Source organism: Marmota monax, unplaced genomic scaffold, assembly GCF_021218885.2.
Source record: "Marmota monax isolate L192 unplaced genomic scaffold, Marmota_monax_Labrador192_F-V1.1 WCK01_AAM20220418_F8-fsc00045, whole genome shotgun sequence".
Classification (NCBI taxonomy): Eukaryota; Metazoa; Chordata; class Mammalia; order Rodentia; family Sciuridae; genus Marmota; species Marmota monax.
In genome coordinates, this window is record NW_026692132.1 from 3,131,560 (window position 1) to 3,156,341 (window position 24,782).

Sequence of the window (24,782 nt, forward strand, 5' to 3'; positions counted from 1 at the left end):
TGACAATATGTTCTTCTTCCAAGCCACTTTACTTTTTGGCATTAGGTGGTCTGTTTTTCGTCAATAGCTTATTCCTATTTTTTTTTTTAAATGCAAGATTCTGACTTGATCACCAACTGTCCATTTTACTCATCCATTCTGATAACCCTAGGCTTATTTCTCAGAGAGACCATGTCTACCTTAATTTAGACAGTCACTGATCAAATGAAATTTTTGGCTTTTTTTTGGGGGGGGGGGATGGATTAATTTTTTGATACCCTAGGCTGTAAAACAGAGTCGAAACTATGTATTTAAACACACACACACACACGTAATCTATGGACCTCATCCTCTTTTATTGACAGTAACACATTTACACTCAGTGCCATATCTTTTTACAGTGCCTTTACATGCTCTTGCAATGAAGGAAATGCATATAACACTTCACTCTTTAATGTCATATGGTATAAAATGAATTTTGTTTTATGTGCCCCAACCTATATTATACCCTAGCTATTTCTTTTATTAAATAATACACATGGTTTATAACTAAGAAAAATTACACAGTAAAACCATTCTGTTTTATGATCTACATAATTTAAGGAAAAAAATCAGTGCCCCAAAATGATATTTCAAAGATAACAGAAGATTCAGAATGGAATTGGCTACTAAATTTCCAAAATGACCTCACTGTAAGGTTGCCTCACTAGAATATGGTCCATGGTATATTTAATTGACACTGTATTATATTTCAACTGGGTTATGGTGGTAAAGATTACAAATAAATGCCATCGTCCATTAACAAAGGGTGGCATTATGGCTTATCCTGAAAATCTAGTTCCGAATGAGCCAGCACAACTAAAGCAATCCCTGGAATACAGAACCCAACTTAAAGAAAAGCACAGAAGTCCTTTGGTCCACACCCTCAGTAAGCTCTGCGGCATTCGTATGACCCCCAGGCCACACTCCCGTCTTCTTTGGTCCAAGTTGAATGGTCATGAAGGGAAGAGGGGTCTGTCCCCTCATCTGGGGAGAGAGGTACCACCTTTGGTGGTAGGTCATTTGACATTGTCATGAAAGGGGTAAAAGGGTAAGGAGGTGGGGTGGGGTACCCAGATGTGTTGTGCAGATCCTCCAGCGTGTGCAGAGAATAGGACTGAGTGCCAGCAAGGGAGGTCCCCCAGGTGGAGCTCCTGTGCTGTGTGGCACTTCCTGACTCGAGCTGGGAGAGGCAGCTGGTGCTGGGCGGCAAGGTCTGTAGAGTATCGGCGGGCATGGGGTCCATCTGGCTGAGGCCATCAGGCACTGTCTGCTCCCATGAGTCCCTCTGAAGAGAATGGGGTTATGTATTAGTTGATGCTTTGCTGTTGCGAGGGTTGCTGCTGGAGCCAACTTCCAGAGCATCCTCAGGACCCTCCCTCTGCTATTAAAGCCCACCCAGGCAGCTTCATCCTGACACCAGAGGGGAATATTTTGGTTCTTTTTTACTCTTGAATGAGATTTCCTATATGTATTGAGGTTACTTTTCCCAGAAAACAACATTAAATGAATGAAATGTGAGAAGAATAAAATGGCCATGTACCCAGGATTCTATTGTTTACAATAAAGTACTGCTTGCATTCTTTTTGAGGCTCAGGTTTCTCTGGGTCCCAGAATACCCTTTACACTAGTGGGTAAGTCAGCCCTTGGCCGGCTTTTTGAAGGAGTAGACTTCTAGCTACACAGTGAGCTCTGGAGTGGGTGGAGGAGGCTGCTCTGACCTCAGTGAGAGAAGAAGTAGGTTTGATGCTACCTCCTCAAGCCTACCTCTCTTGGAGTGGGCTGAACTCTTTCATAGCTGTGCTACCTACTCCCCTACTGACTAGGCACCTCACTTTGTTCATCTGTGAAATGGGACTTTCATAAATATTCCCCGAGTTAGTGCATATTAAATGAACAAAAGCCCATAAAGATTCCTGGTATAGAATAGGTACTCAATAATGTTAATTCCCTCTCCCACCTTTGGAGATTCACCTTTATGGCAAGGAGGCTTTACAGTTTTAGTTTTCATGAAGAGTTTTAGCATCCTTCAGATCTCTATGAACTCATTTAGTTGGAAGGATCCAGAGAACAATGTTTTATGGTAGAAATATTCTTGGGAAAGTGGGAGGCAGAGCACTGGGTGGGAAAAAGCCACCTGTGTTTGCACGGAAAGATAACTAGCCATGTCTAGATGTCACTACATGCTTCTGTCTTATGAGCAGGAGGAATGATAATGACTTGTGCTAATGGCATTGGGGAACATGTGGCAAAATCTGTAGACTATTAGCAAAATGAAAGTAAATTTTACCTTATAGTTTTTTGTTTTGTTTTGTTTTTAAGTTCAAATCCCTAGATGAACGCTTGCTGTCAAGGTTAACATCCATCTTTGAGCAAGTCTCCCTCAGGTGTCCTGGCAGAGCCGGCCTGACCTGGCCCCTTTGGGCAACAGCAGAGCAGCCTCAGGGGTCTCAACCTGGTTGCCCAGGTCGTGGCGGGGCTGATGCAAGAGAGCCCTTACTCCTCCTCTTACTCCCTGTGCCTGAAATAACGCGTACTCACAAATACCAAGTGAGCCGGGTCGCTGGGAAAGGGCGGCGGCAGGAGCGGCGGCAGCGGGGAGGCGCTGAACAGAGAGCCCGGGCTTGGGGTCAGGGCAGGCGGGCGGTAGTCCCCGTAGGGCTCGGCCAGGTAGGACTCGAGCAGCGCCGCGTGGCTCTGCCCTGCCGACGACTCGCCGGGAAAGGGCTTCGCCACGCCGGAGGTGTAGACGTCATTTGAAAACGGTTTACTGTTGTGGAAGTCTGAGTCCGACAAAAAAGATCTTCTGACGCCATAGTAACCTGACATGACCGGCGAACCTGTTGCCAAACGAAAGACAAGTGGGCAAAAATGCCCACCCCAGCAATGGCAGGGCCTCTCTGTTGCCGCTGAGTGGCTCTAGTGTGAAAGGACGTTCCTAATACCTGCCTGACACCAGTGTTAATGTAGAAATAGAACAATGTCTCGAAAAGCTCGAAATATGCCTTCTTTACTGTTAAAAACTGTGCTGGCCCGGGTAACTATGTTTAACGTCCACTCTGCCTTTAAGGATGAGTTCATTTTAGACGGTACTGTAACTGCTCAGCCATTCACATAGGCATCACACTTACCTTCTATCTTCCAGAACTGGGCACTATGCTAGGAAGGGCTGGGCTTAAAAATCTAAGTCAAAGAATCTCTTGACATTTCCATTTTATTGAATGGAGTGTCTGAGCTCTGTCCCTGTGATACAATGGGCTGCTTCTGGACTTATTACCTGAGAGACTGGATCTCCGGATAAGATAACCCCACCGCAGATCAGATGAACGTTGTATTCTGTATTCTAATTCTTTTGTGTACTGACCTTTAACACCATGTCGCTCACTGGGAAGGCATCAATAAAGGGCTTGCTTTGGGATAATATGGTTGCACAGAAGCCAGTTTTAGAGGAACTCAGGACCTTTCTGCTTTGATGAGTTTGATGTTATTTGCTGCCCTCTTGTGGCCATCACTCAGTTCTCCGCGGCACTACGTTTAGGAAGAGTGCCTAGTACCGAAGCTTGGGTGGAAATCGGAAAAGCTGAAACTGAGGAGTCTTTTAGTGCCAGAGAGATGTTCCAGAAGAGAAGAAATGTGTTTTAAAACTACTTTCTGACCCCGTATCTTAGTTGTAGCGGGAAATACATGATCTTCATGTTTGGGGGTAGAGATGAGTGTGTAAAACCGATGGTTTAAGTATTCTAGCTGGAGGTGGGGTCAGCGTGGTCTAATTGGCTAAGACCAACCCCCTGAGTCACAGAGGGGTAGAAGTAGGGGAAAGACACAAGTGATGTTTCCCTTTACTTCCCTCAACCAGAGCAGAGGACTTCTAAACTGTGTCCCACCCACTCTTGAGGGAAAGAAGACCATCTCATGGAAACCCTTCCTCTTTGTTATCATGACTCAGTCCTGCATGATGACACACACAGAACTTAGGCCACCCGCACACGATGTTATGTATACTATGCTTATTACTCTTTCATCTCTCACAATGTCTTTCCAGCCAATCTGCAAGCTCTTTGGAGGCAGAGCTTGCAGATTTTATTTTCCATAAAATGAATAACATAATATTGTGTTCAACAATTGCATGTAAATTTATTCATTCAGAATAAGCAATCAAAATTCCCCCATCAAAACCTTTAGCATGATACTACTCACTTCACTTTCATCTTAAATTCTATAACCCCAAACTTCAAATATACTCATGCATTTTTTTCTACTACTCATGCATTTTGAAGGCTGCAGTTAGAGTTTTAATTATAAGCAAACTTCTTTGGGGAAAAACCTGTGTAAATTCAAATTAGTATCCATAAATAGATTTCTGTTTCATGTCATAAATTTATGACCATAGGAATGAGTGGTTAAATCTGAGAGCAGAATGAAGAATATGTAAATAAAGCTTCCAGGTTGTCATATCTTTATTTCCAACTTCTAATTAAAAAACAACCATGAAGGAAAAACCTCTGCTCTCTTAAAGCCTTCCTTTTTCTCCTTAAAGGGAGGAAAAAGAATTCTAGATGAAAAGAGAAGCTGCAGAAGTTTCTCTGTGTAGAATAGAGCAGATGAAAACACAGTGCAATGGCATAAAATATGATTAGAAAACTTGACACAGAGACATTTGTTTATTTGAAATCCTCTAAGGCCCTTATTTATTTTTCTTACCCAGTACTGTGGGCTCTAAAACTATTGAGAAGGCCTATGGCACTTCTGAGTTTGAGCGCTCGGAAGAGTGGTTTTTTGTGTGTGCGCATGTGTGGATGAGAATGTCCCAGACTACTACTAAGAATTCCCCTGGTTTGGTGCTGTATATCTGTAACCCCAGCTACTCTGGAGGTTGAGCAGGAGGACTGTGACAGGCTGGGCAACTTAGACTCTATTAAAAAAAAAAAAGAAAAGTAAAGAAAAAAGAAAAAGAATGCTCCTTTTCCATCCTCACAGAAATATTTAATGAGATGTGTGTTGAAATGAATACATCATGCTCAACTGAGTGGTTGATGTGCAGAGAGCACCCAGTGAATGGTAGTTCCACATCTCTGCCCTTAGGTATCTTTCTCTTTCTGTCTGAAGTAGGTACTTCGTCTATAATAGCATGTCAGAACTTTGTTTTAAAAACTGTCAGGGGCTTAATTCCTCTTGCCTTTGTGCAAAAAGTTTCTTCTAGGCTGGGGATCAAAAGGCTGACTTCAAGGCACAATAGATTCTAAATATAGGAATGACTGAATGAGGTCTGTCTTCACTGATTTTACATTTTGAAAATAGTTATTTTAAAGAAAAAATTTTGTTAAAGTCATGTAAGGCAGTTGTGAAAAAACCCCAAACCAACCACCACCAACAACAAAAAACAAACAAAACAAAACAAAACAGGAGTCCAAATGCTCAGTTTCGTTTTGAAAGGGAATTAATTGCCCATTGAATTGAAGTACTCACCTGGCATTTGGACGAAGGGAGACTGGGAGGAGCTGACGCTGCCCTGGAAGGCAAACAGAGTGCAAGTGTGTTCTTTAGGGGAGAGCTCAAATTTAATTAAGAAACCAGGTTTTACAAGCTTTATTTTCTGGTAGTCAGAATACATTACTTGAGGAATTGGATTGTGGGTGTCAACTGAGAGTAAGAATTCAAGTACTGAAGTACAAAGTTTTACAAGGGACAGAGAGAAACCAAACTCTCAGATTCTGGTAAACATGTTGATGACCACTGGCTGGGTGAAGTACAATGATTTATCCTTTGTGTTTCATTGTTAATACTTATTCATCAAATATGTATCAAGTGTTTGTATATTTTGCAATATGTACTTACATACACTTGGCATTTGGCTTCAATCACCAAAGGGCACATTTTATTGTCAATCTTTATGTAGATTTTTTTTTAGAAGCTTCATCAAGTCTAGTGACCTTGACTGTGGCTTGTCCTTGTTGCCCAGAACAGAATGTAGTTCATGATAGACACAATAAAAATATGTAAAATGAAGAGCCCATAATCTATTGAGTGTGGGGGGTTGGGTGATGTGGTTGGTTGAATTGTGTCCTCTAAATGATAGATTGATTTTTTTTTCTTTTTACCATTACAAAAATTTATTAAACAAAAAAGTTTAATATGAAAATTATATGACCCAGTTTTATATCACAGTAAAACAAGCCCTTTGGAGAGGGGACATGGATCTCTGTGCTGAACAGCCATTATTTATACTTGTTCTAAGGCTTTTAACATGATGGTTCTATTTCTTCCTATTACCACCATTCCAATATTGTTCTGTTGCCCACAGTTGCCATCTCCACACATTCATCTATCTTAAGATTTGTAAAGAGATCACATCTCTTAAATATTCCTTGGACATATCTTCCACCATGATAATATCTTGCCCATAATTTTTTTTAAGCTTGGGAGGGTGAGCTTTGCTCCTGTTGTCTCCCTGCAGGCTCAGAGCTGCTTTAAAACAGAATTGGTAGCCTCCATCCTAGACCTGAGTCTTAATCCCTGGTCCTTGTGGATAAAACTTTATTTGGAAATAGGGCCTTTGAAGACATAATTACTTATATTAAGATGAGGTCATACTGAAATAGAGTGGGCCCTGAATCGCACAAAACTGATGTTCCTATAAAAAAGAGGACACACCAAGATACAGACTGAGGGGAGAAGGTTATGTGAAGATGGAAGCAGAAAATTGAGGGATATAACCTTAAGCTACCAAAGGCCAAGAATTGCTGGCAATCATCAGAAGTTCAGAAGAGGAGAGGATAGATTCTTTTCTAGCAGCTTCTGAGGGAACATTACTCTGACATCTTAATTTCAGACTTCTAACCTTCAGAATGGTGAGAAAATAAATTTTATTGCTTTAAACCATCTGTTTGTGGTAATTTGTTACAATAGCCCTGGGAAACGAACTTGGGGGGAGGTTGATGACCAAACAGACAATACTCTCTGTAGTGTGAGAAGTGGCATGATCAGGGAGAGGTGGGGTGATGCGGGCACCTGTGATGGTGTTAGTGGTGGTTGGGGAACATTCTGGAGGAGGTGCTGTCTATGCCTACCTCTGAAGGACATATAAAGTTTGAGGAGGACACAACCACTCAAGCTATCTGGGCATGTAGAGTCTTGAAACATTCAAACACAAATTCTAACTCCAGAATGATCCCTAGCAAAGTAGTGGATTATATAGTTGCTATGGAAGTTAAGAAGCCTTGGCATCCAGTTCTTTGGTACTGACTTTTAGTCCTGACCCTTAAGAATCTATATACTCTCAGGAATTGCAAGAGATTTTATAGTCTCACCTAACCACCCACTCCTCAGTGTTTAAATTCTCTGCATGTTACCAACACTAAGAACATCTGATAGCCAGTGACAGAACTCAGCACCTTCTGGGGAGGCCCATTTCTTCTTCGGGAACTTTGACTATATACAGAAGGATGGAAAGAAAACAATCTCCTAGTTCTAATCTTTTTGGTCCATATAAACAAAGTTTAACCCTTGTTCCATGTACAGACGTTCAAATATTTGAAGACAATCCATTATTCCCCAACAGTCTTAGCTCCAGATTCTATAACAAATACCATAGACTGGGTGGCTGGCTTAAATGATAATTTATTTCTCATAGTTCAGGGGACTGGAAGTCTGAAGTCATGACTAGGGCCTTCTTTCTCGTGTCTTTCTGAATCTTTACATGGCAAAGAGAGAAATCATCTCACTTGTGTCTCTTCCTGCTCTACTCTTGGGACCTAATTATCTGTGTAAGGCCCCACCTCCAAATACCATCACAATGAGATGTCCTTCTCATTTGAATTTTGAGAAGGACATAACTCAAACCATGAATTTTGCCTTTTGCAGGCAAAATATCCTCCACCCCTCAGAGTCAGCATAATATTAAAAATAAATATTCTGGAACCAGTGTTTGAGTTCCATCACTGCCTCTTGTTTGTTGTCAGATCTTGGGTACATGAAGATTGACATGAAGATTAACTGAGATCATAGATGTCAAGTACTTATAATGGTGTCTGGGACAGATTAGGAAGTGTATACTCATGAGCTATTATTATACTAGTCTCCCCTTATTTGTGGAGGATATGTTCCAAGACACCCAGTGGATGCCTGAATCTGTGAATAGTACCAAACCCCCATATACTTTTTTTCCTACTTATACATATGATGATAGAGTTTAATTTATAAATTAGGCATAGTAAGAGATTAATAATAACTAAGGATAAAACAATTATAATGGTATACTGTGTAATAAAATCACCAGCATCATTACTCTTGCACTTTGGAGGCTGTTATTAAGTAAAATGAGGGTTACTTGAATGTACACACTGTGATACCATGACAGTGACATGATAACTGAGAGGGCTGCTGAGTGACTCACTTGTGGGCAGTATATACAGTGTTGTCGTACTAGACAAAGCTATGATTCACATTCTGAGCAGGACAGAGTGGGATGGCATGAGATTTTATCTTGCTACTCCGAACGGTGCACAATTAAAAAAAAATCACCAATTGTTTATTTCTGGAATTTTCCATTTAACATTTTCAGACAGCAGTTGGCTGTGGGTAACAGAAACTGTGGAAAATGAAACTGAGGATAATGGTGGGGGTGAGGGGAAAGTGCTGTAACCTGCTGTATTTTTAAGTACCTTTAAATCTGTGCTATATTCCTCTAAGTATGCTTTAATTTATGTGTTTTTCCTGTTCAATAAGTTCACATATTTGAGTGGAAGGAGGGAACTCTTGGGCATGTAGTGGCCAGGAGTGGGTACAGATCAGGGTCCCCTAACATTTGCCTGTGTCTGGGCACATCATCCCATGCTGCTAGGATCCACGGTGTCCAGTGTTACCCTCTTGTTTCTGGCTCTTGTCTGGCTGGTTTTGTCCTTCAAGGATTGTGTCAATCCTTATACCTTCTGGCTTCTGCCTCCTTTCCAGTATGATCGGGGAGTGGCAGGGTGGTAGCTGTCCTGGGTGCTGTCTGGGGAGATGTCCCATAGTTCTTCCACCTTCTCTGTCTACCTATTTCCTTGATCTCTGTGGCCAAGCTGGGGCCAGGATGAAGTCTTCTTTAAGTCAAAGTACACATACCCAATTTGATGTGTGGACCTTTCCAGCACCAAAGCTGCCCATAACTACCACAACAGCACCCTGTTCTCCCCTCAGCCTCTGTCATCAGCTGGCATGGCCCTGCTTCCTACTTCTGCCCCAAGCCCGGAGAGAGACCAGGATATGCCACTCTCCCTTCACCCTTGATGACTCAGCCATAAAACTTTTCCTAGCTTCCTCTTCTATCACCAGTAGTCCTTGCATCTTCTTTCCTCCCCCTCCTCCTTCTGCCTTGGTTAAATTGCTACCATGGAGCTATCAGCACTATTTCCCCAAATCATTTTTAAATCTGAAGGATTTACAGAGACTTTATAAGTTCGGTTGATTTTTTAAAAAACAAATATTTGATGAAAAGAAGCCTCTTCTGTTACTTTCCCTTATATAATTTTCCTTCTACCTGCTGTGGAAATGACACCTTCTATTTCCATTCCTTATGGTTACCCATAAAATTTTACCATGCAGTTTTAACAAAAGCTACAAATAACATCTGAACCCTGTCACTGAAAGACAGGAAGCTGAGGACATTAACTTTTACCACTCCTCTCCTAATTCTCATGTATATGCTATTTTCTTAAATTTTACTTTCTTTCTTTATATTAAACCTTCACAAATGATCATTATCACTTTATTAAGTAAACATGTATTAGGTTTACCTTACATGTATACCATTTTCTTTGCTGCTCTTCTTTCAGATTTTCTAGATCCATTTCTTTCTCCTAAATGAATTCTCTAGAAAATTCCTTAAGTGTAGGTGGTTTTTGGTATTAAACTGTTTCAGATTTTATTTATTTGAAAAATATAATTTCTTTTGACTTGTACTCAAAAGATAGTTTCTGGATTTATAATTATAACTTCATAGGATGTTTTCTCCTCAGCACTTACAGATATCATTCCACTGTCTTTTGGTTTCCATGATTGCTATTAAAAAGTCTGCTATTAATCTTCCAGTTATTCTTTGTTGATCTTTTCTTCCTAATTGCTTTTAACACTCCCATTGTCATGGAGGCTCTTCAAATTCAGTTCACTTTATCATAGATTTCATTTTATTTATCATGCTTGATTTAGCACATACTTAATTTGTGGAGGGAGTCATTTCTTTCATAAATTCTGGAGAATTTTCAACCACATCTTTTCAAATTTTGCCTTATTATGTCCTTCTGAAACTGTTTATATATATTTTAGACCTTTTACTTTTATCTTCTAAATTTCATAATCTTTCTTTATATCCATAATTTTCTGTTCTTTATTTTTGGATAGATTGATATGGATTTCTTCAGATCCATGTCTAGTTCACTAACTCTTTCCTTAGATTTTGTTAATTTGCCATTTCACTCATATTAAACAATTTATATTGATTTTATAGTTTTTTTTAAAGACATAATGGTTTATTCAAAGGCATAACAAAACAATTTAGAACTGAGGCAGGAATTTTTAAATGTCAGTACTATGAAATCATTTACATTTTAGGGCTTATCATTGACAGCTTGAAAAATTTGGGGGTCTCTTGGATGTATAACTTTTTTTAATGGTTTAGTCCCTTTTGTAGAGTAATTATTATTTCTATATATTCCATTTTTTAAAAATTCTGCTTGGTAAATTTTGATGTTGACTGTTCATTATTTAAGTTACTTTTCTTTTGGTAATTATAATATTTAAAAGTCCTGTGAATTTAAATTTATTGCTTTTGATGACTCTTTCAGAGTGATTTGGTTCTTTTTCCTTTTTTTTTTTTTTTTGGTACCTGAGATTGAACTCAGGGGCCACTCACTCAACCACTGAGCCACATCATCCCTACCTCTTTTTGTATTTTATTTAGAGACGGGGTCTCCTCTGTTGATTAGGGCCTTGCTAAGTTGCTGAGGCTGGCTTTGAACTCCAAATCCTCCTGCCTCATCATCCTGAGCCTCTGAGATTGCAGGTGTGCACCACCATGTATTGGTGATCTTTTATTGAGACTCATTTGGTTGTGTGAAAAACTGGGGTCCTAAACTGAGGTTGCTTTCCTCCAGAAGATTTATATTTATAATTCTCTGGAGCCAGGTTCCCTTTCAGATTCTTCAGATTAATCCTGGAGCCCCCAGGATAAACTCAACATCCCAGCCTTGGCTATAGCTCAAGGACCCGTCTTTACAAGTAAAGCCAGTTTGGATACTTATCCTCAGGGAAACTTCTTTTCGACATGATCATCTTTTTATCATTCAATGCCTTAATTTCTGCCAAACCTTTTCCCAACCTCCCATTCCAACCCTGTTATCCTACCTCCAGATTTAAAGATTTTCCTTACCATTTCATTAGCTCAAAAACTCATTAAAATTTGTTGTATACAGAATCTGGCTTTTTTTGGGGGAGGGGAGGGCTCTCCCCAACTGAGACTATCTAGCCTCCCTGGAGCAGAATTGAATCCCTAAATATTGAACCTTGATGTAGATGCCTTCTTGGTGTTTACACAGCACAAAAACTTTTCTTTTTCTATGATTCTTATAGCAGGGATTTAAATTGTAGTAGAAGTAGTGCATAAGCAATAAGTAGTAGTAGTTTCATAACACAGGCATTGTTATACCCTACGATATTATGTGTATTATCTTATTTAATTTTCACAACAAACTCAGAAGATAAGTAATATTTTCTCATTTTACTGATGAGGAAGCTGAAATAATAAGAGTATAACACAAGTTCCCTTCAGTTACAGGTGAGGCTGCTTGTGGTGGTGGCAGTGGGTGGGATCAAACAAGGACCTCTCTGATTTCAGTAACTATTATCTTGACCATCAGTTTCCCAAGCATTTTAATAACTCAAAAATTTAAAAAAGGAAATCATCATTGTTTACAAATACCAGTATAAAGTAGACTTAGGGACATCTAGAGAGATCATATGATTACATAAAAACACACAAAGATCAAGTGGGATTGGATACCCTCTTGTCTGAATTATATAATTCAAATTTAAAGATTATCTACATACTCCTTCCTCTTTCAAGTGATATTCTATTTGAGAGAGGAACTTTATTGAGGTATAATTTACATATAATAAAATTCACAATTTTTAAGCATACAATTTGGTGAATTTTGACCCACCACCATGAATATAATATGGAACATTTTCATCAAATTAATTATTTTGTAGTTATATATAGTACTGTCCCTTCTGTGGTTGCCTCGAAAATATTTTGATGGATCAATATAAAAATAAATGATAATGCATCTCTTCAGTTCATCTCATAGAACATAAAAGAATTCTAAAGGGTCTACATGGGACTGAGAAGGATTTCATGGACAGATTTCAGAGCGGGTGCTCACTTCTCCATCCATTCACAGATTTTATAGTTCGGGAGAGAAGAGCCTAAACCCGGAGCCTTCAGCATGCACCCTCATGCGAAGGGAAAACTCACATTCCTGTCTTCCTTGATCAATATATCACATTCACACTGTTGCCTGTTGGCCTACTAGTTATCCAGAAATCATATTAAAATGAATATTGAAGAGCCCATAGCTTTTGACCAAGTGAGATGGTATATAATTTTTATTTTGCATACTGCAAACAACAGGATCCTGCAATGCCAGGTAGCCAAATTTAGAGGTTTATATTTGAATGAAATTTGCCAGTCTGAAACTTCCTGTAGCTAACACAGCAGTCTCACATCTGCCCCAAAAGCCCCTCCATGAAAATGAGTTAATTTGAACTAATAGGTCACCAAGGTAATAAAGTGATAAGATTAGGAGTCTCCCTTGAATACATTTATTATCATTTTTATGACCCTATAATATTTTTAGGTGCCAACTGAGTTGAAATAATATGTTCAAAGGTACTAGGAAGAGATTGCTTACCGGCCTGACATTTTCACACTGCTGCATAATTTTATCTTTAAATTTGAATTATATCATTTAGAAAGTATCCCTTTAAATCTAAAGATATTGTTACTAATTCTTACATACTAGTAATTGTAGCCACTTGTGAATAGGAAGTTACTCTCTTCAAGGAATTCATAAAATTTTATACATTTAATTTCTGATCATTTTATATCTGGTTGGGAGGAAGTAGAACTGATGATATTATCTTGAACATTCTAATACCACATCTTAATGTCTGAATGTAGACCCACCAAAACATCATATGATTTTCCTCCTACTTTAAAATGAATGTAAAGATATGCCATAGGCTAACACAGCCTTTAAATGAGTACCTTGTTGGAATAGAACACTTTCTTCACAAGACAAAAATAAGAATAGAGAATTTGATGCTTTAGTTAATGTGATAAACATGTGGTAGAACCAGGGGCATTCTGATTGGTGTCGAATCTTATATGGTGATTATACTTTCTCAAACAATTCTAATACATTTTATTACTTTTGCAATCTTCGAAACAGGTTATGACTTGTAGGCCGCTTCTTTAAGATAATTTTTTTTTAGTACTGGGGATTGAACCCAGAGGTGCTTAACCACTGAGCCATATCTCCAGCCCTTTTTATGTTTTATTTTGAGAAAGTTCTCGCTAAGCTGCTTAGGACCTTGCTAAATTGCTGAAGCTGGCTCTGAACTCATGATCTTCCTGCCTCAGCTTCCTAAATCACTGGGATTACAGGCATGTACCACCACACCCAGCTTGAGTTACATTTTAAATCAAAAATAAGAAAAATACTCCATAATGGATAAAAACCACACTTATAAGCATCTACTATGTTCCAGGTGCTCTATATGATATTATCATAGTAGAAAGTAGATATTCTCTGTTTTACAAAAGGAGAAATAAAACATCAGAAAAGATAAGTAATATACCCAAGGTCACACATCTTATGAATTAAAAAACTAGTATTGAAACCCAAGACTGAGCTTTCAAGACATAAGAAGTACACTAGTCCCTCAATTGAACCACAAGGATTTTATTGGCCAACCATATGTGGAAGGCACAGTGCTGGATTTTGCAGGTGCTAGGAAAAAAATTCAATCAACTGCTTAGATTAGGACCTACTTAAGGAGACAAGTTATCTGTGACAAATTAAATATAGACTTTTTTTCAGTAGCTCCTTGCATCAGGAAGTGAAGTCTATATCTCTACCTTGAATTTAGGATGACTTTGTGACTTGCTTAGGCCAATAGAATATGGCTGAAGTAATACACAAATTTCAGAGTCTAGGCCTTAAAGGGATTTGCAGATTTCACCTTCATCTGCTTGAAATGCCGTTTAACCTCTTCAAAAGGAAGCTGATCCAGTCTCCTAGGTGGAAGTGAATCCAGGTGCTCCTGCTGATAACCAGCAGCACCAACTAGAGATCAGGGAGAAAGGTCATTCTAGACTTTTCAGCTCAATTCAACTGGGGAAAAATAAAGGAACCGGAACACACAAACTGTGTGTCAACCGTAAGAAATAATAATAGCTATTGTTTTAAACTGCTAAGATTAAGGTGGTTTCCTATACAGAAATAAGTATCTGATACAGACATGCTCAAGAAAGAGTTGCTTGTGATACCTAACAGTATGCACCTCGTTTCTAGGTGTGTGGTCCATGATCTACAAACTGGAAGTTATAAAAGCAGGAAATTGGTGTGCTGAGGGTTAGGGTTGGGTGCTGAAGCTGAGGGGATGCAAAAAGAGAAAAGGAAGCTCCCAGGTGTGAGGAATTTTGTAAACCAAACACCTGGGAGGGAAATCACAGCTTTTCTTCAAGAAATAATCAGCAAGTTGATTTGTTGGGAGTTGAAGTTTCACTTTGCTGATAAAATAAAAATACATTCTTTGCCTACTGTGCTCCAGGATTGTAGTGATTGCCAGAGATATGAAGAAGGATGAGATATGAATTCTATTCTTAGCATATGGTTTCGTAGGGAAAATATTTCCATAAATATTTATGTATGTGTATGTGGATATATATGTAGTTAGTGCAATAATTAAAGTAGTTGAGAGGACTAGCATTTCCTGTTACCTACTTCCTATCAGACTCTGTGCCAAAGGCTTTATGAGTGTGTCTCATGATCTTTAGTGACAATGAAGATTTGAGAGCTTTATGTACTCTGCAGTGTGCTTAATGATTTACATGCATTTTCTCATCAACTCCATACCATTAATCAATGAGATAGATTGTTGTTATCCCTAGTTTATAGATTGAAAAAGTCATCGATGTTGTGAAGGACTTGTCTAAGGTCATAGAGCTAGTGACGACATAGTTTAGATTTTAACCTCCATCTACTCTAACCACAGTTTTGTGCAGGTAGAGGATTGGGGGTGATTTATTGTCCTGGGAGAATGTGATCGAACACATCATAATGTAGGTGATGTCTGAGTCCGGTTCTGAAGGACGAAAGGAAATCAGTAAGCAGATTAGCATAAAGGTGTTGACATCATGGAGAAAACCAAAGCCTGGAATGTGTGGGACAGCATGTCAGCAGCAGGGAAATGCAAGCATGAAGTGTGAAGACAAGAGGGTTGAAGAGAAGCTGGAGAAAGATGCAGAAGCCAGATTGTACAGTGCTTTTTCAGTGATGCTAAGGATTTCAAATTTGTCTACTAGCAGACTATGATTTCTTAGCAGTGTAGACATGGCAAAAGTGATGTCCTAGGCAAATTGAATCTGAGGTTGAAATGACAGATCTGAAAGGTTGATGATGTGGATATTGTACTTGATCAGAGATCCATTGGCAAGTGTCTGATGGTATTTCAGGAGGTCATCAGGTGACATTTCTATCCACATCTATTTGGCATCCTTTAGAGGATGTATTAGCAAAGTCTAATATGTGCCCGTAGGTGCTGAGGATTGCTAGACAAGTGTCCTGGGTGCTCTGCAATCTCAGTGCTCTCTCCTTCTTTTCTTCATTACAACCTTCTGGCTGATGCATGTGTGTACAGAGTGGGTTGGTCCTACTTACAAGGGGGAAAAAAACCATTTTTCAATGATTCAATTTAATGGTACACTGTATAGGTCCAATCTGAAGGCCAATAAGGATTTTTAATTGAGGAAGCAACATTGAAACAGATATCCTCAAAAACACCTTGCATCTACAAAGCCTGGGCTCTAGGGGACTTAACTCTTAAGAAAAAAGCTTGCCTGATTTTGTGCCACTTTTATCTCCACCATCAACAGTAGGGACTATGTTATTGATATAAAAGTATTAATGATTTGTTTAATGCCTTCAACTGTATAAAAGTATAATAAAGGCACAAAACCATGTTCAGCCTGGTGTGGTGGTACATACTTGTAATCCCAGCAGCTTGTGAGGCTGAGGCAGGAGGAGCCCAAGTTCAAAGCCAGCCTCAGCTATTTAGTGAGGCCCTTAGTAACTTAGCAAGACCCTGTTTCTAAATAAAATATAAAAAAGGGCTGGGGATGTGGCTCAGTGGTTAAATGTCCCTGTGGTTAAACATCCCTTGTACAACAAACAAACAAACAAACAAGTCAAATTCTGAGGGAAAGGAATTTACCGTGAACATATTAATTTATGCATTTTTGTAATAGAACATGTGATTATATAACATATTTGATATTCATTAACTTGTTGATGCAACAACTTAATTTCTCTAAAATAAAATGTTAACAAAATCTGGAAGAATGCACATGAAACTAAAGGTAGTTATCCTTAAGATGTAACAGAGTGGGGAGGGGACTGGGAGACTTCAGTAGACTCCTATTCTCCATCTTAATACTCTTTGTTTCTATTTGAAAATTTTACAAGGTATTTCTTGTGTAATTAAAGCAACTAGGTAATGAAAATAAATAGCCATTAGGTCTTCTATCTTTATTGCAAATCTCAGATTTTTAAAAACTACGATTCCAAGTGTCTTAAATTTCTGGGTTATGAATTATTTTATGTCCTTTGGAAGGCTCACACAGTTACAGAATTCCAACTTTCTGACAGTTTCTTACAATTTTTTTTTTTTTACTGTTAAAACTCTCCTGCTTGGCATAAAATTATACCCAGGCTGTCTCTGTGAAAAAATGATTGCTGTTGCCTAAGTTACAAAATGAAACATATTTTTTTACCCCTGGATCTTGGTGTGCCTTTGGAATGCTATTTGTATTTATGTAGCTAAGTTAGAACAACAGGAGTCACTGGGATGTACTTTGGCCAGAACAGAATCTGCAGAACTTCAACCCTGCCAGATGGACTTGCGATGGCTGTTTTGCTGCAAAACCTGATTATTTTTGCAAGCTGCATGAAAGAATTTACCAGCAGGAATTATTTTAAATTTCATGACATTTAAAAAAAAAGACAGAACTAGTAGAACAGCTGAAAAAATAAGTTGCTTGCAAAAGGTTCGCTTTTATTATTAATAAAAAAAAAAATTTCTGCAATTGTGAAGGAGCAGGTGGTTGGGTGGGGAACACAGAAAGCCCTGGAAATGTGGTTTGGTTCTCTAAACAGGTCAGGACAGTGGGCTAATTAAATTCAGACAATGGGCCCTTTAGAAAGCCTTAGAAAATAAAGCATTCATTCAAATGAATGCCAAGAGTATAGTGTGTAGCTGTATTCAAACGATGGCATTTTGAGTTTACAAGGCATTGCCTGCTCAAAAAAATGTTTTTTTTTTCCTTTTTTTTGATTTTTTTTCTGGGTTCATGAAGGGCTTGGTTAGCAATGTTAACAGGCAATATGCAAACTACTGTGCTATGAGAAAGAGCGAGAGGTGTGGGGGAGACACTCCCAGGATGGACATGGATTCCCTTTGTCAATAATCTTGTAAAAATTACAAATAATAAGAAATAAATTCTTCTGGAATTCAGAAAAAAATAACAAGGGCAAATGAGATGCATTAATTAAAGAAAAACTGCAGTTTTCCTAAGAGTGTTAGTAATCAAACACAAAGAACAAAAGGTACTTCTAAAAATATAAGAAAAATAAAGATAATATAGAAAAAACAAAAATCTCAAAAAGCATAAGAAAAATAAAACAATAGCAAAGCAGGAAGATGTACATTAGGCCATCTGATGGTCATTTATTTTTTTTGTGCCCAGACAAGCATGCAATCTCACTAAAGCTAGGACACATTGTAGGGTGAGTTCAGTTTGCAAAAGCTGAAGAGATGTGAAATAATTTTTATGGTGAATTCTAGGAAATCAGAGAAGAGTATTTCCTGAAATAGCCACGGGGCTGACTTTTTCAGTCATATGTCTTCAGGGGTTGGGGTGCCTTAGTCTAGAGCTGACCGTTTTTCCGGCTATCAATTCAATATCCCATCCATCTGTGTTCTTAGATCTGAAAATACAGTCATGACTGTAATTCTCCCTTGAATTTATGTGTGGTCAACCCTCTTGTTTTGAGGTCTGAATGTTTTTTTGCTGTTTCTTCTGGCCTTTTCCTTATTGTTTAGCACAACTAGAATACCAAAAAGAAGTAGTGCAGTGCACAAATTGTTCAAGTTTTAGTGCTTTTCGGATGTAGATCTTAATGAAAATTAGATTTATATATTAGGAAAGAGTTCTGTCTCTCTTAAGCATGGAACATGAGGAAATGAGAGCATTGATGGTCTTCTTCCCTCCATCTTTCCCCATGTTCCATAAGGAAATACGTGCATTAGGAAACTTCCTTCCCTTTCCTTAGTGGCTTTTGTATTTATTAAGAACAATTGATCAACAAATATTTGAAAAAATGTTCAACATCTCTGGCATTTAGAGAAATGCAAATCAAAAGTACTCTAAGGTTTCATCTCACTCCAGTCAGAATGGCAGCTATCAAGAATGCAAACAATAAGTGTTGTCGAGGATGTGGGGAAGAAGACACACTCATACATTGCTGGTGGGTCTGCAAATTGATGCAACCATTATGGAAAGTAGTATGGAGATTCCTTAGAAAACTTGAAATGGAACCACCATTTGGCCCAGCTACCCCACTCCTTGGTTTAAACCCAAAGGATTTAAAAACAGTATACTATAGTGACACAACCACATAAATGTTTTTAGCAGTTTAATTCTCAATAGCTAAATTGTGGAGCCAACATAGGTGCCCTTCAATAGATGAATGATAAAGAAATTGTGGTATATATACACAATGAAATATTACTCAGCATTAAAAGAGAATAAAATCATGGCATTTTCAGGTAAATGGATGGAGTTGGAGAATATCATGCTAAGGGAAGTAAGCCAATCCTAAAAATCCAAAGGCTGAATGTTTTCTCTGATAAGTGGATGCTGATCCATAATGGGGGTAGGGTGGGGAGCATGGGAGAAATGGAGGAACTTTGGATAAGGCAAAAGGGAGGGAGTGGAAGGGAGACAGAATGGGGGCAGGAAAGATAGTGGAATGATATGGACATCATTATCCTAGATACATGTATGAAGACATGAATGATGTGACTCTACTTTGTGTACAACCAAAGAAATGAAAATTGTGCTCCATTTGTGTACTATCAATTGAAATGCATTCTGCTGTCTTATATAAGAAATTATAACAAATAAATTTTAAAAAGAAAAAAAAGAATATGAGTAAGGTGCTTTTATGTATATACAAAAGTACAGCACCATGGGGGTTAGAAGAGCATCAGAAGGATGGGGTCATCAGAGACACTGGGTAAACTGAGGTAGGAAATGCTGTGTTTCCTGGGTTTAGGAGTCTTTCTGGGTCTCAAAAGGGGGAGCTGATATGCTGCCTGCTCAAGTGAGTGAAGGGGCAGCCTACCTCAAGTCCCAGAAGTGAGTCATAGGATACCAACCTCAATCAGAATGGTAGTCACACTTCATCACAGACACAGCAGGGAAGGAAGTAAGCTTCAGACAAGAAGAGGCCAGAGGGAAATGGGTTGTGTGAGGTTGGCCCTAGAGATCACCAGGAGAGCAGAAAAGCGGCTTCTGCAAGGTCAGTGGTATACCTGGACTCTGAATCAGGAGGTGCTCTTCAGAGACGGTGAAACCATGGATGGCTGCAGGAGACTAGAGATCCAGGAGAGGTAGAAATGATGGAGGGGCAGGAATGATGGAGGCAGGTTCTGGGACTCTGGGACAGAACCAGAGTAAGTTCTAGAAGGAAATGAAAAACTTCTTGGGTCTCATTTCTTCTCAGATGTCTGTAAATCATAGGAAAGGAAGGTCCTATTCTGTTCAGGCTGGGTGTGGCATCCCTGGACCCTTTCAGACACACTGCAATGACGGGAGAGAGACATGTGTGGCCTGCAGGGAGCCGAACATGTAACTGGAGTCAAACACCGTGTATGAAGTCTAAGGGGTGAGATGGGCGAGCAGGAGGACCTGAAGGAAAGTGGTTACTCCAAAACTTGTCTTCTTTGCTGTGGCTATATAAACTTAAGAACATAATACTTTGGGTGTAAGAAAGACTTACCTTACAAACCTGTGTCAAAAATCCAAGCTCCACTGCTTTCTACCTAATTTTGATTTTCCTTATCTGAAAAATAGTTATCAGGGCCACCCTCCTGAGGCTGTTGTGCTCTTGTTGATAAATGAAATATATTTTAAATAGAGAAATGAAAATATTTTTCAAGTCCCTATTTCAGAGCTCAGCAGTAAATGACAGTTATTATTATTGTGGTTCCTTATTTATCCTAGAGAGAGATGATGAAAGGGGATTCATGCCTGAAAGTCACCTCAGCCATCTCACCCATGTTAGTCTTTGACCAGATGTGGAAGGACATTTATAGGCCACATAATAATTTTTGTGCTTTATGTGATTTTCTGTTTTCGGTTTTCCTGGCAAACAGGGAATTTACAAACTTCTAGTTCAACTAGAGGAAAGAGGATTTAAATCTTTCTCAGAATAAAGAAGGGGTTCAGCTTGGTGTTGGAAATTGGAGATTTGGGGTTGGGGTGCCTGTGGGTAGAATATTTTGAGTTCTGAGAAAATCTATTGAGTCAGGAAGAAAAACAGCTGTACCCAGTAGTGAGAAGGGACAGAATGAGACACTGTGAACACTAATCTCCTCCCATCTGCACCACTTTTAAAATTTTTTTACATTGAGGAAATGTAGGCACGAGAAAGTAAAATTACTTGTTAGATCAGTATGTTGGTAGTAAATCTTGATCAAAGCTTTTATTTCTTTCTTCCTGTAATTTGGAGCTAGATTTCTCATAAAAATAGTAGTTTATGATGGACAAGTATATAATTCCTGGTTCATTATCCAAGACTTGTCAAGGCTTTGGATATTTAGCACTGTGGAATGGGAGCAGCTGAAATGATCTTAATGAAATGTACCAAGTGGGAACTTCAACTCTAACCATCTTAACCTGCATAATGGAGGAGGGTAGTATTGCTGGGTCAGTATAAAATTAAGATCGTTGCTATCATGTTTATTACAGCATCATTTACAATAGCCAAGATATGGAATCAACTGAGGTATCCATTGATGGATGAATGGAAAAAGATGGTAAGGTGTACACCCTCAATGGAATATTATTCAGTTATACAAAGAAGAAATACTATCATTTGTGGCAACACGAATGGAATTGGATGACATTATATTAAGCAAAATAAGTCAGGCACAGAAAGACAAAATACCACATGCTCTCTCACTCATGTTTGGAAACTAAAAACATTAATCTCATAGAAGTTTAGAGTAGAATAGTGGTTAACAGAGTTTGTCAAGGTCAGTAAGGGAATAGATGGGCTGGAGAGAGGATGGCTAGCAGGAGCAGGTGTGTGGCTAGATAGGAGGATTAACTTCCAATGTTCCATAGTATAACTATGGAATGACAGAAGAATAACTATGGTTGAGAACATTTAGTCATATATTTCAAAAGAATTTTGAATGTTCCCAACACAAAGAAATGATAAATGTTTCAAGTGATGGATACACCAATCACCCTGATCATTATGTATTGATATGTGTATTGAAATGTCACACTGTACCCCATAAATATGTATAATTACTACATGTCAATTAAAAATAAAAAAGTTAAAAACCCAATCAATGAAAAAAATAAGATTGCTAACTCTTGCTTCTACTAATTTATTGTTTCCTTCACTCATAGTGAATAAATTTTTCAGATCTACAAAGTTGTCAAGTGGACTTTTCTAATGGTTTGACGTATTTATGTTAGAATTTGTAGTAATGAGGGCAGGGATATTTGACTCCCAAGGCCATTATTCAGAGCTCCCCATAATCTGGTGTCTACCTTAGCGCTGCACACCTTGCTGTAATATTTATCAAATGCTGCCATGTGTCGGGTACTATAAAAAAACCATAAAAGCTGCCATTTGTTGAACACTTACAACATGCCATGTGTTGTGCCAGGTGCTTTGCCAACATTACCTAATTTTTCTCTCATGGAGCTTTCTGTGTTGGATATCATTGTCCCCATTTACATCAGAAGAAATGGACTTCCAGAGAAATTGGATCCCTTTCATATGCTAGAGTCATTACCAAGGTCTGTCTTGTTCTGACATGCAAGTCCTAACCACCCTACCACACTGCCATTCATCCTGGGCCAGAGGCTCCAGAAGGACAATCAGAGATAGCAGGATATTAGCCACTGGAAGGGGTTTAAGAAAACAAGCAATTACAGTGTAATATAATAAACAATTTAGCAGAAAAATATGCTGGAGGCTCTGGGAGCAGAAGGAACTGTCTGAGACCTTCCCAGGTGGGCCCGAAGCTGAGTTTTGAAGGATTGTGCACTAGACAGGCCTCTCAACAGTCTCTTCTGTTTCTCCGCTCTGCAGACAAAGTAGGTTCCCTCACTGCACAATGGCAGGTAGAGCGCCCCCCTATACCTTAGTCTCTGCTGGCTCTCTGTGTTCTGCTGGGACTCTCCACCCCTACTCACTGCTCACTTGTCATCCTTTTCCTTCAAATCTTAGCTCAAGGAACACCCTCCTCCATGGATACTTCCTCCACCTACACTGTGACTTACCCCTTCTGAACTATAGTGTTCACTGATGCTCACTGTCATGATTTTGGCACTCAGAGCAAAGCCACCTTGGTATTTTAATCACATATTTCATATATAATTTCTTCCTCTTCAACTGAACTGTTTATTTCTTCAAGGCAGTGGGTTTCTTATTTCTTTGAATACTAACCAGCATCACTACTTGAATGTAATAGTTTTTAACAGCAATCACATTAATAAAGCACCTATTATGTGGCATGCCCTTGGCAAATATTAAATACAACCTTTATGATAAATTGGCAAGGTAGAATTATTGTCTTCCTTTAACAGCAAGGTTGGGTAACTTTACCATCAGCACATAGTTGGAAAATGGCAGAACTGGGAATTGAATTTAGGTCATCTGGATCCAGAGCCAAAACTCTTCACCATGCTATGCCCCCTGGGTCTTACAGGATGAAGTTCAGTAAACTCAGGTGACAGAGCTATCTGAAACATCAGCTTAAGGATATTTCAAACTGGGTACAAGGCAATTGCTAGTTCTTGCACATTCAGGTTTATTTTAAATCCTAAACAGCAATACAAATGTGAATGAAATGTGAATAGCAAGAATAAAGAACATAAAAGAACAGGATAAATGTTTTAAAGCTGAAGTCTTAAAAATGGACTCTGAGTTGTCATTTAAAGGATATAAAGTATCAGCATTAGAGATCTCACATAAACATGGAAACTATAGTTGATAATATTGTATTATGTTAGAGATTTTAGAGATTTTAAGTAGATTTTAGCTGCTGTTGTCACAAGAAAGTAATTATGTGAAATGATATATATGTTAATTTGTTTCACTGTAGTAATCATTTTACTTTCTATATGTGTTCTATAACATCACCTAAACCTCAAATAAACATAATCAAATTTATTTAGAAAATGACCACTGAGATGAGAGAAATTTTAGAGACATGGCCCAACTCTGTTTCTATTGACAAGGATACTGAGGCTCAGAGAGGAGAAGGGAACTTTCCAAGATCACTTATTGTCACAACATGGCATTCCAAGAGACTGAGGAAGGGGAACTTTCTCTTTGGGGTAGGAGAAATGTCTTATATGTTTTCCAAAGTTGCAGGGAAGTCAAAGAAACTTTGAGATGTCATAATATACAGTTTCCCATTGTGTATTTTTTCCCCCTACTACTTCACAAGAAATCCAAATGCAAATTACAGATCTGGACATCACATGTTTGTAGTCAGTGACAACTTACCTGTGCCCATGACTGGTATAGCAAAATAGCAGCTGGATATGCAACTAAACAAACCTCCATCTAGAAGTTCTGATGCAAAGACAGTTATTGGGACCCAAGCTAGCCAGTGTACATCTGGTCTACAGTTCGAGCTTGCCTACATCTCACCAAGATCAAACACTCTCAATGACTCTGTATCATAAACCCACTATATGACACCCATTTACCTTATGTTCCTTCAATTTTTTACTCCAGATATGTGCTATTGTCATAATTCTTTCCATTACTTACAGGGTTGTCACTCCAAAAACAATTAGGACAAATTATTAACTAAGAACTCCAGCTGACAATATGGCTTTATCCAAGGTGTTCTTGACATAGATATTTAAACTGTTAATTTAAACATCAGGACTTGAGAAAATGTAGAAATAGAAAATAATTGTAAGTAATTATAAGTGAAGGACAAACACTTCAGGTGGGTATGAATGAATCCTGCCAAATAGAAGCAGTTAAAATTTGCTCTGTTATCTACACAATATGTATAATTGAAGGCCACAAAGTCTGTATGTATTTCCTACTTGGGATATTCCTCCTCAACCTTTTCCTCCAAAAACAGAACCAGAAATCTTATTTTTCTTCGTGTAATTTAAA

The 24,782-nt window shown here is 38.6% G+C and overlaps 1 protein-coding gene and 1 pseudogene across 2 annotated transcripts in view; both read right to left on the reverse strand.

Moving 5' to 3' along the window:
- Window positions 1–313: 313 nt before the first annotated feature.
- The window catches only part of Pou2af2 (POU class 2 homeobox associating factor 2), a 40,657-nt gene continuing 16,188 nt past the window's right edge, over window positions 314–24,782 (reverse strand). For both annotated transcript variants that reach the window (XM_046466152.1, XM_046466143.1), the window contains exons 4-6: window positions 5,485–5,527; window positions 2,560–2,858; window positions 314–1,306 (exon numbers count right to left, since the gene is read on the reverse strand). In XM_046466152.1, the coding sequence (XP_046322108.1) occupies window positions 905–1,306; window positions 2,560–2,858; window positions 5,485–5,527 (744 nt within the window). In that variant the 3' untranslated portion in view covers window positions 314–904. The remainder of the gene's footprint in view (window positions 1,307–2,559; window positions 2,859–5,484; window positions 5,528–24,782) is intronic.
- Window positions 6,075–24,162, reverse strand: LOC124108378 (small nuclear ribonucleoprotein G-like; annotated as a pseudogene).